General features: G+C 41.8%; 1 protein-coding gene across 1 annotated transcript; it reads right to left on the bottom strand.

Annotated features, from left to right (window-relative positions):
- Window positions 1-309: 309 nt before the first annotated feature.
- Window positions 310-1242, bottom strand: LOC105261207 (olfactory receptor 7C1-like). The gene has a single exon (XM_011289531.3). It carries the CDS (start codon window positions 1240-1242, stop codon window positions 310-312), a length of 933 nt encoding a protein of 310 aa, XP_011287833.3.
- Between the last annotated feature and the right edge of the window lie 12087 nt (window positions 1243-13329).

Here is a 13329-nt window from a genome sequence, read left to right as displayed (position 1 = left end):
ATAATCCTCATGCAACTGTTCTGAACTGGTAGTAGCATAAGTGGCCACAGGACTGGAAATCCAAGGGGAGGTGCAGTAATAAGAAAGTGGAAGGAGGGGACGCAGAGGGTAGAACTGAGGATAACAGAGTAGTCAACATAAGAGGTTAAAGTACCTAGAAAAAGTACTCGCAAGGCAGCTCTGGGCAACGTCACTTACTTATGGAGGACGGGTGAGAAGGACAACTCAGTGCGATTAGGAGGTAGGATTTCTTTAGCAGCCACCTGCTGCTACCACTGTCAGCTCAAAAACCCAGGACTAGTGTTCCCATCACTGAACATAGAGTGTGATCCTGAGAACTTTTTGTAAAGCCCTCTTGATGTCCCTGTTCCGCAGGCTGTAGATGAAAGGATTCAGCATTGGGGTGACCATGGTGTACATCAATGAGGCAATCATGCCCCTCCAGGAAGATGCATCAGAACTGAGATACACACCAAGCCCTGTCCCATAGAACAAAGAAACCACAGACAAGTGAGATGCACAGGTGGAAAATGTCTTATACTTCCCATTAGCTGATGGGATTCTCAGGATTAAGGAGGCAATTCGGCTATAGGAGAAAAGGATCCCTGAGAAGGGAACAATGCCAAGAAGGCCAGTCACAATGTATTGCAGGATGTGATTGACCAATGTGTCTGAGCAGGCAAGCATGAGGGCCTGAGTAAGTTCACAGTAAAAGTGTGGAATTACCCAGTTGGTGCAGAAGGACAGCCGCAACATTAAGAGACTCTGGATCAGGGAGTATGACAAGCTGATGAACAAGGACACAAGAACCAGGAGGCCACAGAGCCACGGGTTCATGATGACTGTGTAGTGCAAGGGGTGACAGATGGCTACAAACCGGTCATAGGCCATCACAGTGAGGAGAAAAGTGTCCATACATCCAAAAACCATGAAAAAATACATCTGGGCGATGCAGCCTGCATAGGTGATGGATTTGCTCTGTGTTTGGATGTTCACCAGCATCTTAGGGACGGTGGTGGAGGTGAAGCAGATGTCAGCAAAGGACAAGTTGGAGAGGAAGAAGTACATGGGGGTGTGGAGGTGAGAGTCAGAGCTGACAGCCAGGATGATGAGCAGATTCCCGAGCACAGTGACCAGGTACATGGACAGGAATAGCCCAAATAGAATGGGTTGATGCTCTGAGTCTTGGGAAAATCCCAGGAGTAAAAATTCTGAAACACTCGTTTGATTTCTTGGTTCCATATTGTCAACACATCAGCTAGATGATTGAAGAAGGGAATGCACATGAAATAGACACTAGACAAACTCTAGAGTCTACTTTTTTATTTCTTGAAATGAAGCATTGGGCATAAAAGCCTTAACATTACAGAATTTAGACATCCTATATTCTGTTTTATGTGCAACATTTAATAATGTTGATCAATCCCTGTCCATTGGCCTTTGGGGCCCTCATTTATCCTCTTTATTTAGAATCACCAAATCTAAAAAGTTAAGAACAACTTTGGACATTAGCCATAACATGATCCAAACTCATTCTAACACAAATGAGCAACATGAGGTCTGGTGAACCGCAGTAACTTAATGTGGATTATCTGCCTTGTGTGGGACTCAAAAAAGGGTCAGATAACTATGTCTCAGAGGTGAGAAAATTTGAGGGTATCTCACGTGTCTGGACAGACTATTGCAGGATGAGTAGAATGTAGGTTTACTCCTCAAGAAGAAAAAAAAGGAAGAAAAAGAAAATGTTTTCACAAAATGATAAATCACATGAACAGATTCTTAATGCTTAGTGTACCAGGGGCCATCAACATCCTGCAGGAACAGGGCCAGATGCTTCCTGGACATTTGTTGCTTGACAAAATGCTCTTCATCCCGATGGTATACGTTCAAGCAAAAAATGCATATTAACATTTGCACTATTTCAGTACCATGATATACTACAAAGGTCACAAATAGAATTTTAGTCATATCCTCTGTGGTGCTCATGAAATACCTGAGGAAGCATAGAAACTGCTCCAGGATGTTGACATAGGAGCCCCAAAAAATGAGAGTCAGATGTGGCACTCATATTCAGGTGATGATTCAATGAGGCTGGGAAGAAGAGGAGCCCACCTACTCTCCTACTCTCTTTGTTTCAGGTCCTGAGGTCCTGTACCCAGATATAGAGGAAGGGGTCCTATAACCCAGGATGCTGAACAGCATAAAATCATAAAATGATCTTCAGTGTTGTATTTTGTCTCGTTAGAAGTATTTTTGCACAACTACTATTCTGTAATGCCCCTAACTACAAAGGGAAAAAGCCACCATTGACTGTCATCCCTGTCCGTCCTCTTAGGTATAAAAACCAAAGTAGCAGGGAAGGGGTGGCTGAAATAGGTGAAGGTGGTCAAAAGGTACTAACTTCCAGTTATAAAACAAATAAACCATGAGGTATAATGTGCAGTATGAATACAGTTAATAATATTATATGGTATATTTGAGAGTTGCTAAGAAAATAGACCTTATAGGGGCACCTGGGTGGCTCAGTCGGATAAGTGTCTGACTTCAGCTCAGGTCATGATCTCGCAGTTTGTGAGTTCCAGTCCTGTATCTGGCTCTGTACTGACAGCTTGGAGCCTGGAGCCTGCTTCAGATTCTCTGTCTCCCTCTCTCTCTGCTCCTCCCTGACTAATGCACTGTTTCTCAAAAATAAATAAAAAAAATTTAAAAAAGAAGGAAATAGATCATATAATTTCTCATCACCAGAAAAAAATTTTTTGTAACTATGTGTGGTGGCAGATGTTAACTAGACCTATTGTGGTAATATGTCAAATATTATCTGTGCAATGTGATGAATCATTATGTCATATACCTTAAGCTAATATAATATTACATACCAATTTTACCTAAAAAAAACAAACACAAAAACCCCAAAGCAAAGAGTGTCTCTGGAATGATAAAGATGGTCACGTTGTAGGCAAATTGTTTAAGTATGAATGAACGTCTTTGTTCTGACCCTTGGTAGGTGGGCAGTTTGCAATCACCTCTGGTGGCTTCTGGTCAGGTGAGAGGTATTCGAAACAGAAGGTCACGACTCATCTTTAAAGCATGATAGTTTGTAAAAATTTTCCTTGACTTTTAATAGATGTAGCTTGCTCCCTTGCATTCTGATCTGTTTTGAGCAGAAGATCAGAGTACACAGGTAATGCCCACAATTCTGGATATTCCCTGGGTGCTGTGTGTCAACATCATCAAAAGCATTAGAATTCAGTAAAGCCATATCTTAGAGGGACTGGATTATGATTCAAGCGGGTCATGAAATGATGAATTATCACATTCATCCTAAGAAAGAGTTTCTTATAGATTAGAAACATTTTATCTTATGGCACAAAAACAGACACATAGACCAGTGGAATAGAACAGAGACTCCAGAATTGGACCCACAAAAGTATGGCCAACTAATCTTTGACAAAGCAGGAAAGACTATCCAGTAGAAAAAAGACAGCCTCTTTAACAAATGGTGCTGGGAGAACTGGACAGCAACATACAGAAGAATGAAACTAGACCATTTTCTTACACCATTCACAAAAATAAACTCAAAATGGGTAAAGGACCTGAATATGAGACAGGAAACCATCATAACCCAAGAGGAGAAAGCAGGAAGAAACCACTGTGGCCTCAGCTGCAGCAATTTCTTACTTGACACATCTCCAAAGGCAAGGGAATTAAAAACAAAAATGAACTATTGGGACCTCATCAAGATAAAAAGCTTCTGCACTACAAAGGAAACAATCAACAAAACTAAAAGGCATCCAACAGAATGGGAAAAGATATTTGCAAATGACATATCAGACAAAGGGCTAGTATCCGAAATCTATAAAGAACTCACCAAACTCCACGCCCAAAAAGCAAATAATCCAGTGAAGAAATGGACAGAAGATGTGAATAGGCACTTCTCTAAAGAAGACATCCAGATGGCCAACAGGCACATGAAAAGATGCTCAACGTCAGTCCTCATCAGGAAAATACAAATCAAAACCACACTGAGATATCATGCCAGTCAGAGTGGCTAAAATGAACAAATCAGGAGACTATAGATGCTGGAGAGGATGTGGAGAAACGGGAACCCTCTTGTACGGTTGGTGGGAATGCAAACTGGTGCAGCCACTCTGGAAAACAGTGTGGAGGTTCCTCAAAAATTTAAAAATAGATCTACCCTATTACCCAGAAATAGCACTGCTAGGAATTTACCCAAGGGATATAGGAGTGCTGATGCATAGGGGCACTTGTACCCAATGTTTATAGCAGCACTTTCAACAATAGCCAAATGATGGAAAGAGCCTAAATGTCCATCAACTGATGAATGAATAAAGAAATTGGGGTTTATATTCACAATGGAATACTACTTGGCAATGAGAAAGAATGAAATCTGGCCTTTTGTAGCAACAAAAGAATGGATGGAAATGGAGAGGGTTATGCTAAGTGAAATAAGTCATATGGAGAAAGATACCATATGTTTTCACTCTAATGTGGATCCTAAGAAACTTAACAGAAGACCATGGGGGGGGGGGAAGGAAAAAAAGTTAGAGAGGGAGGGAGCCAAAACATAAGAGACTCTTCAAAACTGATAATAAACTGAAGGTTGATGGGGGGTGGGAGGGAGGGAATGGTGGGTGATGGGCATTGAGGAGGGCACCTGTTGGGATGAGCACTGGGTGTTTTATGTAAACCAATTTGACAATAAATTTCATATTAAAAAATAAAGATTTCTGATCAGCAGAAAGAAAGAAAGAAAGAAAGAAAGAAAGAAAGAAAGAAAGAAAGGAAAGAAAGTAAGAAACATTTTATCTCGGGACGAGAGCTTAGAAATTAGAGGTGAAAGATACAACCATTTGTCATTTATACTTTCCCCTTTATTCATGCACCAAATACACGTTGGTCTTCTGTTTCTATTCTGTTTCTAGGATCTAGTGTTAGTGGGCAATTTTGTTGAGCCAGGCAGGATGTAGAGAAGAATGGAACTAGGCTGTTAGTCACTGAAAAAGTCCTGGAAGCCATTCTGCAAGAAGGATTACTTTGGGACAGGCTAAGTGTTAGCTGTTGGGGGTACAAAGATTAATGGTGTGGTTTTGTCTTGAGGGAGTCTGCCTTTCAGGGGTAGTGGTGGATAGAGAAACCAGTCATCATAATACAGTGACTTAAAAGCTAAGGTAAATGCAGTCTTCAGAGTGAAGTAGAGAAAGGAACCACAAATACAGCCTGAAGTGATGCGGTCAAGGAAGGATTCCTGGAGGAACAGATCCATGGGCAAGGAGTTGTCTAGGTTGATGACTGAGCACGGGCTTTTCTGGCAGAGAAGGCTGCAAGGAAAAAGGCCCATAAGGAAAAAGCTGCATGGGACAGTGTGCTCTTAGCAATTTGTTACAACACAAAGTGGGACATGGAAATGGTGCAGAATGAGGTTGACGAGATGAGTGGGGGCCACATCTCTGGGAACCTTGAAAAAAACTGGATAAAAGGATAGGGGCTATGTAAGCACTGTGACTAAAGGAGTAACATGATCCATATCACGATTTTCCCTGGTGCCTGAGTGAAAGATAGATTTAAGGCAGGCAAACTAGGGTCAAAGGGAATGGGGTTGGGAATACTCACATCATTAAAGTTGAAGGGACCACGTCACCAATTTTAGGGAAGAGGAACAAAGATGAAGAGGTGAATAAATTGTCCCCATGTCTTACTAATGATTCCGTGTTTCTAGATAAGGGTGAGACTTGACACCCAAGAGGAATCAAGGGAAACTATGAGGAAGTGATATGTGAAATCAGTGTCTTCCAGAGTGTTTCCAGAGCTGAAGGGGAGGGTGTCAAGAGGGGACTGGACATTGGACCTTCCTGTGTGCTTTGCTCTTCCTCCCACATCCATCCTGCCCACGTCTTTATACACTGCAGCCCTAGATACCAGGGAACACAGACTCTTCACTCTTGAATATCTCTATGAGGACCACAGATGAAGGTGAAGAAGGAAGAGGAGGGACAGGTCCTTAATGGAGAAACAGGGTATGTTCCCCAGCAAATGAAGGTGGTAAAGAAGGATTCAGAAAGGATTTATCTGGTCTGAGTGAGGGTGAAGTCTCTGGAGTTTTGGGGCCAGGCGATAGGAGTAAAGAATAAGAGAAGATCCATATTGCATAGTCAAAGACCTAATAATCTATCAGTACCTGGGGGCATCCATTTGTGCACTTCCGACTGGTAACTGTGCCATTACACGGTGTGGTCCTGGATAGTGCTGTGGTATCCAAGAGCAGACTGGCTGCTTAACTCTTCCTCCTCAACCCTATAATCTCCATCAACCATCCACCCAAATAACATGCAAGCAAAGTAAAAGCTCACTAACAATGGTAGGGTAGCCATTCACCCTCCCCAAAAATTGGCCCCTAGAGCTCCTCCTGCATGGATACCATGGGGGTGTCCCTGCCACATGCTTAATAGTAGTCAATGCCCTTTCTACCCAACCACCTCTTTTCTCTATTTCCCACAACACTTACTGGGCTATGCATGCTTGGCAATGTGGGCTCACCACTGGGACCGACTCCCCTGCGTCTTGTTCTCCCATGGAGGGTAGGCAATGAAGAAACATTTGTTTCCCCAAAGAGAAGGGATACAGAGCCAGGCATGTAATGCAGGGTGTGTCTGATTTTTCCTGGCAAAGGCATGGGTATATTGGGAGTGATACATGGGCCTTGGGGACTATAAGTTGATATGTTACAGGTTTGGTGGCCCTGGGGACTGAATCCCCTGTGAAGCTTGTTAGACAAATTGATCAATGGATTTTCCATTCCCTGATCAATTTGACTCCTGATAGGCAGGGACCACACAGGAAAGGGTCTCTGACCTGCCAATTCCTTATCCCTAGGAGAGTAACAGTGGGGCCAGCTGTGACACCTCTCTTCTGGGTCCCTTTTCTCTGGGAAGAATTTTTCCAGTGTTTCTTAGATCTCCTCCTGAAGACAACTGACTTGTAGTATTCACATCAGGCAGATGGCTGAGTAATGAAGGATCCCAGGAGTCGCCTGGGTAATGGTTCTCAAACTTCTGGCCTGTGCCCGGATGACCTTGAATATTTGTTTAACTAGATTTATTTTTAATTTATTTTATTTTTAAGTTTATTTATTTTTTCGGAGAGACAGAGAGAGAGAGAGAACAAGCAGAGGAGGGGCAGAGAGAAGGAGAGACAGAATCCCAAGTAGGCTCTACACTATTAGCACAGAGCCCATTGTGGGGCTTGAACTCACAAACTGCAAGATCATGACCTGAGCTGAGATGGAGAGTCAGACTCTTAACTGTGCCACCCAGGTGCCCCTTTTATTTAAATAGATTTCTGAGTTCCATCTCCAAGTTTCTGTCTCAATATGTCTGGTTTTGGGCCTGATAATTTGGATTTTTCACAACCTCTAAATTTTGCTGGTCTCTAGGACACTATTTTGAGAATAGTTGCCCTAGGGTAGTTTCAAAATGTAAGCTTTATCAAAAGTATCACCTTGGGCTCTTGTTAATGTATAACTTTCCACCTTATTCCAGACATACATAGTCAATATCTCCAGGGGAAGAGGCTGAGAATGTACTTTGAAAAAAATTTACAACAATTTTACTTTAATTTTTATTTATATTTTATTGTAGAGATAGATACAAATATATAGGTACAGATAGATATATATCTCCACAATATATATATATAATAACATTTTCTATCTTAAGAATTTTTAAGTGTGCAAGTCTGTAGCATTAAGAACATTCACAATGTTGTACAACCATCACCACTATCCATTTCCAGAACTTTGTCATCATTTCCAAGAGTACACTGTCCCCGTTAAACAAATTCCACATTCCCCCTCTCCCAACCATTGAAAACCCCTATTCTACTTTCTGCCTCTATGACTTTGCCCGTTCTAGGTACCTCATATAAGTGGACTCATAAAGTGCTTATCCTTTTGTGTCTGACTTATCTCACTTAGCATGTTTTCAAGATTCAACCATGTTGCACCATGTATCAGAATTTCATTCCTTAAGGCTGAATAATATTTCATTGTATGTATATATCCACTTTTGTTTATCTATTCATCTGTTTTCATCCTTCGGCTATTGTGGTTAATGCTGGGATGAACTTCAGCAAGAATCTATTTGAGTTTCTGCCTTAAATTTTAGGGGGCATATACCTGGAACTAATGGATCTTAAGAATTTACTATTTTTTAAACGTATTTATTTATTTTGAAAGAGAGAGAGAGAGAGCACGAATGGGGGAGGAACAGAGAGAGAGAGGGAGAGATAGAATCCCAAGTGGGATGTACACTGTCAGCATAAAGCCCAACGTGGGACTTGAACCCGTGAACCACAAGATCATGACCTGAGCAGAAATCAAGAGCCTTAAGTGACTGAGCCACCCAGGTGTCTTGAGTTTTATTTCTTTTCTGCAGAATTCTATTTTATTTCTATTGGAAATTCCAACATTGCACCCAGACATTGGAATACACAGGATAAAAAAGATAAATGAAGCATAAGCTCCCCCCAAAATTTAGAAGGGGAGGGGATTCAAAGTTCAGGTGGACGTTTTTAAGAGGCAGCCATTCATAAAATAATCATACAAATAACTATTTAATAACACTAGTGGTGAATGTGGTGGATGGCAGAGTGTCCATGAGAGCATATATCTGGTGGAGACGGTGTACCTGAGAACTAAGGGTTATGGGCAGGATTCAGCCAGGCAACAGCTTGTCTAACTCCTGACATTCACAGCAGAATCTTCTCATTCTTCCCTTACAAGTAGTTGGTCTGTACCACCATCCCTGCAAACCCATGATCGCCAGACCAGTACATTTCACCTCCAAGATAATAGTGCCTATGGGGTGCTCTGCAGGCCCTTCAACATCTTCCCAAGATATTTTCTCCTCCCTAAAATGTTGCTTTTCTCTTATCCCATCTCTTTGAAAGCTAACAGCATCAACTTCTGCACTCAGGGAATGGTTTTGCTCCAGTGTTCTCCATGGGGCTGCTTTTGACCCTTCTGGAACAATTTCTGGTTATCCCAACACAGTGCTGGCATCTCGTGGCTGAAGGCCAGGGATGCTGTTGAACATCATGTGATATACAGAACAGTCCCCCATAACAAATAATCAGACCAAAAATGTCAATATTGTGGAAACTGAGAAACCCTGGTCTAGACAAGTGTTGAGAAGTAATATTAAAATTTTTATCTAAAAAAAATCTCAACCATTCTCTTTATTATTTAATGATATTGAAATGTTATGTAAAACAAATCTCGATTTTTCATTTTTGTCTTAGGCTGCTTGACGTTTTGCATTGTGGTTAGATTTAAATGACATAAGATGTACCATTTTGATTATCTTCAAGTGTACATTCTGTGCACTTGGCATCCATATCTCTCCAGAATGTTTTCATCCTCCCAAATTGAAACTCTGTCCCCGTTGACACTAACCCTCTATCTCCTCCCTTCTTCCAGCCCCTGGCAACCACCATTTTACTTTGTGTCTCTGTGAGTTTGACTCCTCTTGGTACCTCATATGAGTTGAATCATATAAAATGTATCCATTCGCAACGTCTCCATTTTGAAATTCTCAACTTTCAAAACTTGAACTTCTGACGTCCACTTTTCTTCCAAATATGCTCCATCCACAGCCCTCCCTGTCTCGATGGATACACTTCCGTTCTTTCATTGTTCAGGCCCCAAACCCTGAAACCCATCTTGGCTCCTCTTTATCTCATCCCCGTATCCTGACTGACAACAAATCATCTTGGCTCTTCCTTCTAATCATAGTTCCAGGGAGCACTTCTCAACACACTGTCACCTCCCTGCTCCTAGCTAACTATACATATTTCACCTGGTTTACTGCAGTCATCTCCAAGCAGACTTTCTCACACCCTGCAATCCACTCTCAACCAGGCAGCTGGAATGATCTGTGAAATCATGTCATATAGTGTCCTTTGTCTGCCCCAAACCCTGCTATGACTCCTCACATCGAATAGGGAAAGGGTTACGATAGGCATGGAGAGATAAGGGACCATCAGGGAGGCAGGATGCAGCTACAAATGGGAGGCTGAAGAAGCAGCAGTGGCAGTGAAGTTCAGGGGGAAGAGAGAGGATAAGGTAAACTTGTTCCAGAACTGCCCAGGCTAGGCGACATGCGTGGATTCTCACAAACTTTCTGATAAGGTCCCAATAAAAAGCCAGGGACAGAAATCCTCAGTGGCAACCCAATTGGGACCCCACACTTTCTCTGGGTAAATTCTATCACTTTGCTCTGTTGTCCACAGATTCATTCTTCGACTCCGTGAGACAAGGACCAGCACCTCTCCCACCCTCCTGTAACAACATCACTCAGAACAAATAAAGGCGAAAGTCCTTGAAAGGCAGGGAAAGCCTCAGCTAATCAGCCCTGGATACCTGTCCTTCTCTTGCACTATGGCTCCATCACTCCTCCAGCCATGTCCTCCCCGGGCAACCTCCCACCTTAAGGGCTTTGTATTAAACTTTCCATCTGTTCGGGGCATTCCACAAGACGTGCATTCACCTTCTTCACAATGTAACGTACTCATTGAGGTTTATTAAGAACACGGTTTTTATTGTGACAACACGTTCTCCCCATACACCTGTACCTGTTTATCCTTGTGGTAGTTGAGCCTAAAATATGACTGACACAGTAAAAAATCAGTAAACAAATAAATGTTCTAAAGGGGCTCCTAGTAACATTGTTTCCTGACCCCAGTTGATTGACCCAAGGTGGAAAGAGAACATATTTGTGCGGATTAGAATTGTTTCCTGGGATTTTCTTTCTTTCTTTCTTTCTTTCTTTCTTTCTTTCTTTCTTTCTTTCTTTCTTTCTTTCTTTCTTTCTTTCTTCCTTCCTTCCTTCCTTCCTTCCTTCCTTCCTTCCTTCCTTCCTTCCTTCCTTCCTTTCTTTCTTTCTTTCTTTCTTTCTTTCTTTCTTTCTTTCTTTCTTTATCTGAGTAACGAAAGTAATTCCAGTTCTGAAAAATGCAGCTATGAGGTGTGAGAGGTGAGAACTGCTGGTCTCCATGTCTGTTTCCACTTGAAAGTAGCCAGTTTGAGAAAATAAAGCCGATAGTCTGAAAGGAAATCCTCATGGTGTTTGAGCCCCAGTGTTTAGTTGTACCAGTGCCCAATTGACCCGCCTCTCAGCTATGTTCAGATGAATCAGAGAATTCTCTTCCGTAACTTGTGGCCCAAGCACACCTGTCTAGTGCAGCCTTATCTTTACATGAGACAGGATCATGAGGTGATAATATCCACTGAAAATCAGCAAGGAGTGCTGTGACAGACCTTCCACCTTCCAGCTCAAGGCCTTGTCAAGCAGTCATTGCCAAATTGTAACTCAACACATCTCCTGTGGTAAGCTGAATAATAGCCTCCCAAAGATGTCCATGTACTATTCTGCAGAACCTGTGAATGTGCTACTTTAGATGGCAAAAGGCTCTTTGGGAGTGTCATTTAGTTAAGGATCTTGAGATAGGAAATGTACTCCGAATTATCTGGGTCGGCACGATGTAATCCTCAAGGTCCTAGGAAGAGCAAGCAGGAGGGCTAGAGGGAGATTTCAAGATGTCGTACTTTGTACTTTGAAACTGGAAGTAGGATCCATGAGCCAACGAATGCAGGGGGGCTCTAAAATTTAGAAAGGCAAGGAAAAGGACTTTCTCAGGCACCTCCAAAAGGAAAGCAATCCTGATGATACATTTTAGACTTTTGACCTCCAGAATGTAAAATAATAAATGGTGTCATTTGAAACTACTAGACTTATGGCAACGCAAAACAGATTCAATAGGAAATTAATATACCTCTCTTCCAAAATTTGCCTATCTTATTGCCACTGGCTAGGTCAGGTACCCATTATGTCTCTCCTTGACTGTTTCAACTGTCTCCTAACTGATCCCTATGGCTCCAATTCTCCCACTCAGAGTAATCCTAAGGTCCTCATTTGATACCTTTGAATACAGCATGTTTTGGTTCTCAAATGATTACAAAATCTTTAGTATGTCAAGTTTGACTCTCAATGGTCTGTCTTCCATCTACATTTACAGGCTTATTACTTTCTTTTTTCTTTTTTAAAAATTATTTACTTATTTATTTTTGGAGAGAGACAACATAAGTGGTAGAGTGAAAGAGAAGGAATCTTTTTTTTCTTATGTTTGTAAGATAATTTTTTTTTAAATTTACATCCAAGTTAGTATATAGTACAACGATTTCAGGAGTAGATTCCTTAATGCCCCTTACCCATTTAGCCAATCCCCCCTCCCACAACCTCTCCAGCAACCCTCTGTGTGTTCTCCATATTTAAGAGCTCTTATGTTTTGTCCCCCTCCCTGTTTTTATATTACTTTTGCTTCCCTTCCCTTATGTTCATCTGTTTTGTATCTTAAAGTCCTCATATGAGTGAAGTCATATATTTGTCTTTCTCTGACTAATTTCACTTAGCATAATACCCTCTAGTTCCATCCATGGAGTTGCAAATGGCAAGATTCCATTCTTTTTGATTGCCGAGTAATACTCCATTGCATATATATACCACATCTTATCCATTCATCCATCGATGGACATTTGGGCTCTTTCCATACTTTGGTTATTGTTGATAGTGCTGGTATAAACATTGGGTTGCATGTGTCCCTTCAAAACAGCACTACTGTATCCCGTTGGATAAATAGTGCAATTGCTGGGTCATAGGGTAGTTCTATTTTTAATTTTTTGAGGAACCTCCAGACTGTTTTCCAGAGTGGCTGCACCAGTTTGCATTCCCACCAGTAGTGCAAAAAATACCCTCTTTCTCTGCCTCCTCGCCAACCTCTGTTGTTGCCTGAGTTGTTAATGTAAGCCATTCTGACAGGTATGAGGTGGTATCTCATTTGTGGTTTTGATTTGTATTTCCCTGATGATGAGTGACATTGAACATGTTTTCACATGTCTGTTAGCCATCTGGATGTCTTCTTTCAAAAAGTGTCTGTTCACTGGGGCACCTGGGTGGCTCAGTTGGTTGAGCGTCTGACTTCGGCTCAGGTCACGATCTCACGGTCTGTGAGTTCGAGCCCTGCGTCGGGCTCTGGGCTGATGGCTCAGAGCTTGGAGCCTGCTTCCGATTCTGTGTCTCCCTCTCTCTCTGCCCCTTCCCCGTTCATGCTCTGTCTCTCTCTGTCTCAAAAATAAATAAACGTTAAAAAAAAAATTAAAAAAAAAAACCAAAAAGTGTCTGTTCATGTCTTTTGCCCATTTCTTCACTGGATTAGTTGTTTTTTGGGTGTTGAGTTTGATAAGTTCTTTATAGATTT

Source organism: Felis catus, chromosome A2 (assembly GCF_018350175.1).
Source record: "Felis catus isolate Fca126 chromosome A2, F.catus_Fca126_mat1.0, whole genome shotgun sequence".
NCBI classification, from domain to species: domain Eukaryota; kingdom Metazoa; phylum Chordata; class Mammalia; order Carnivora; family Felidae; genus Felis; species Felis catus.
Note: the sequence above shows the minus strand (reverse complement) of the source record. Positions and strands in the feature narration are given on the sequence as shown.

Coding starts and splice junctions, on each gene's coding strand:
- LOC105261207 (XM_011289531.3), bottom strand. CDS start 1,242: ATGGAACCAAGAAATCAAACGAGTGTTTCAGAATTTTTACTCCTGGGA.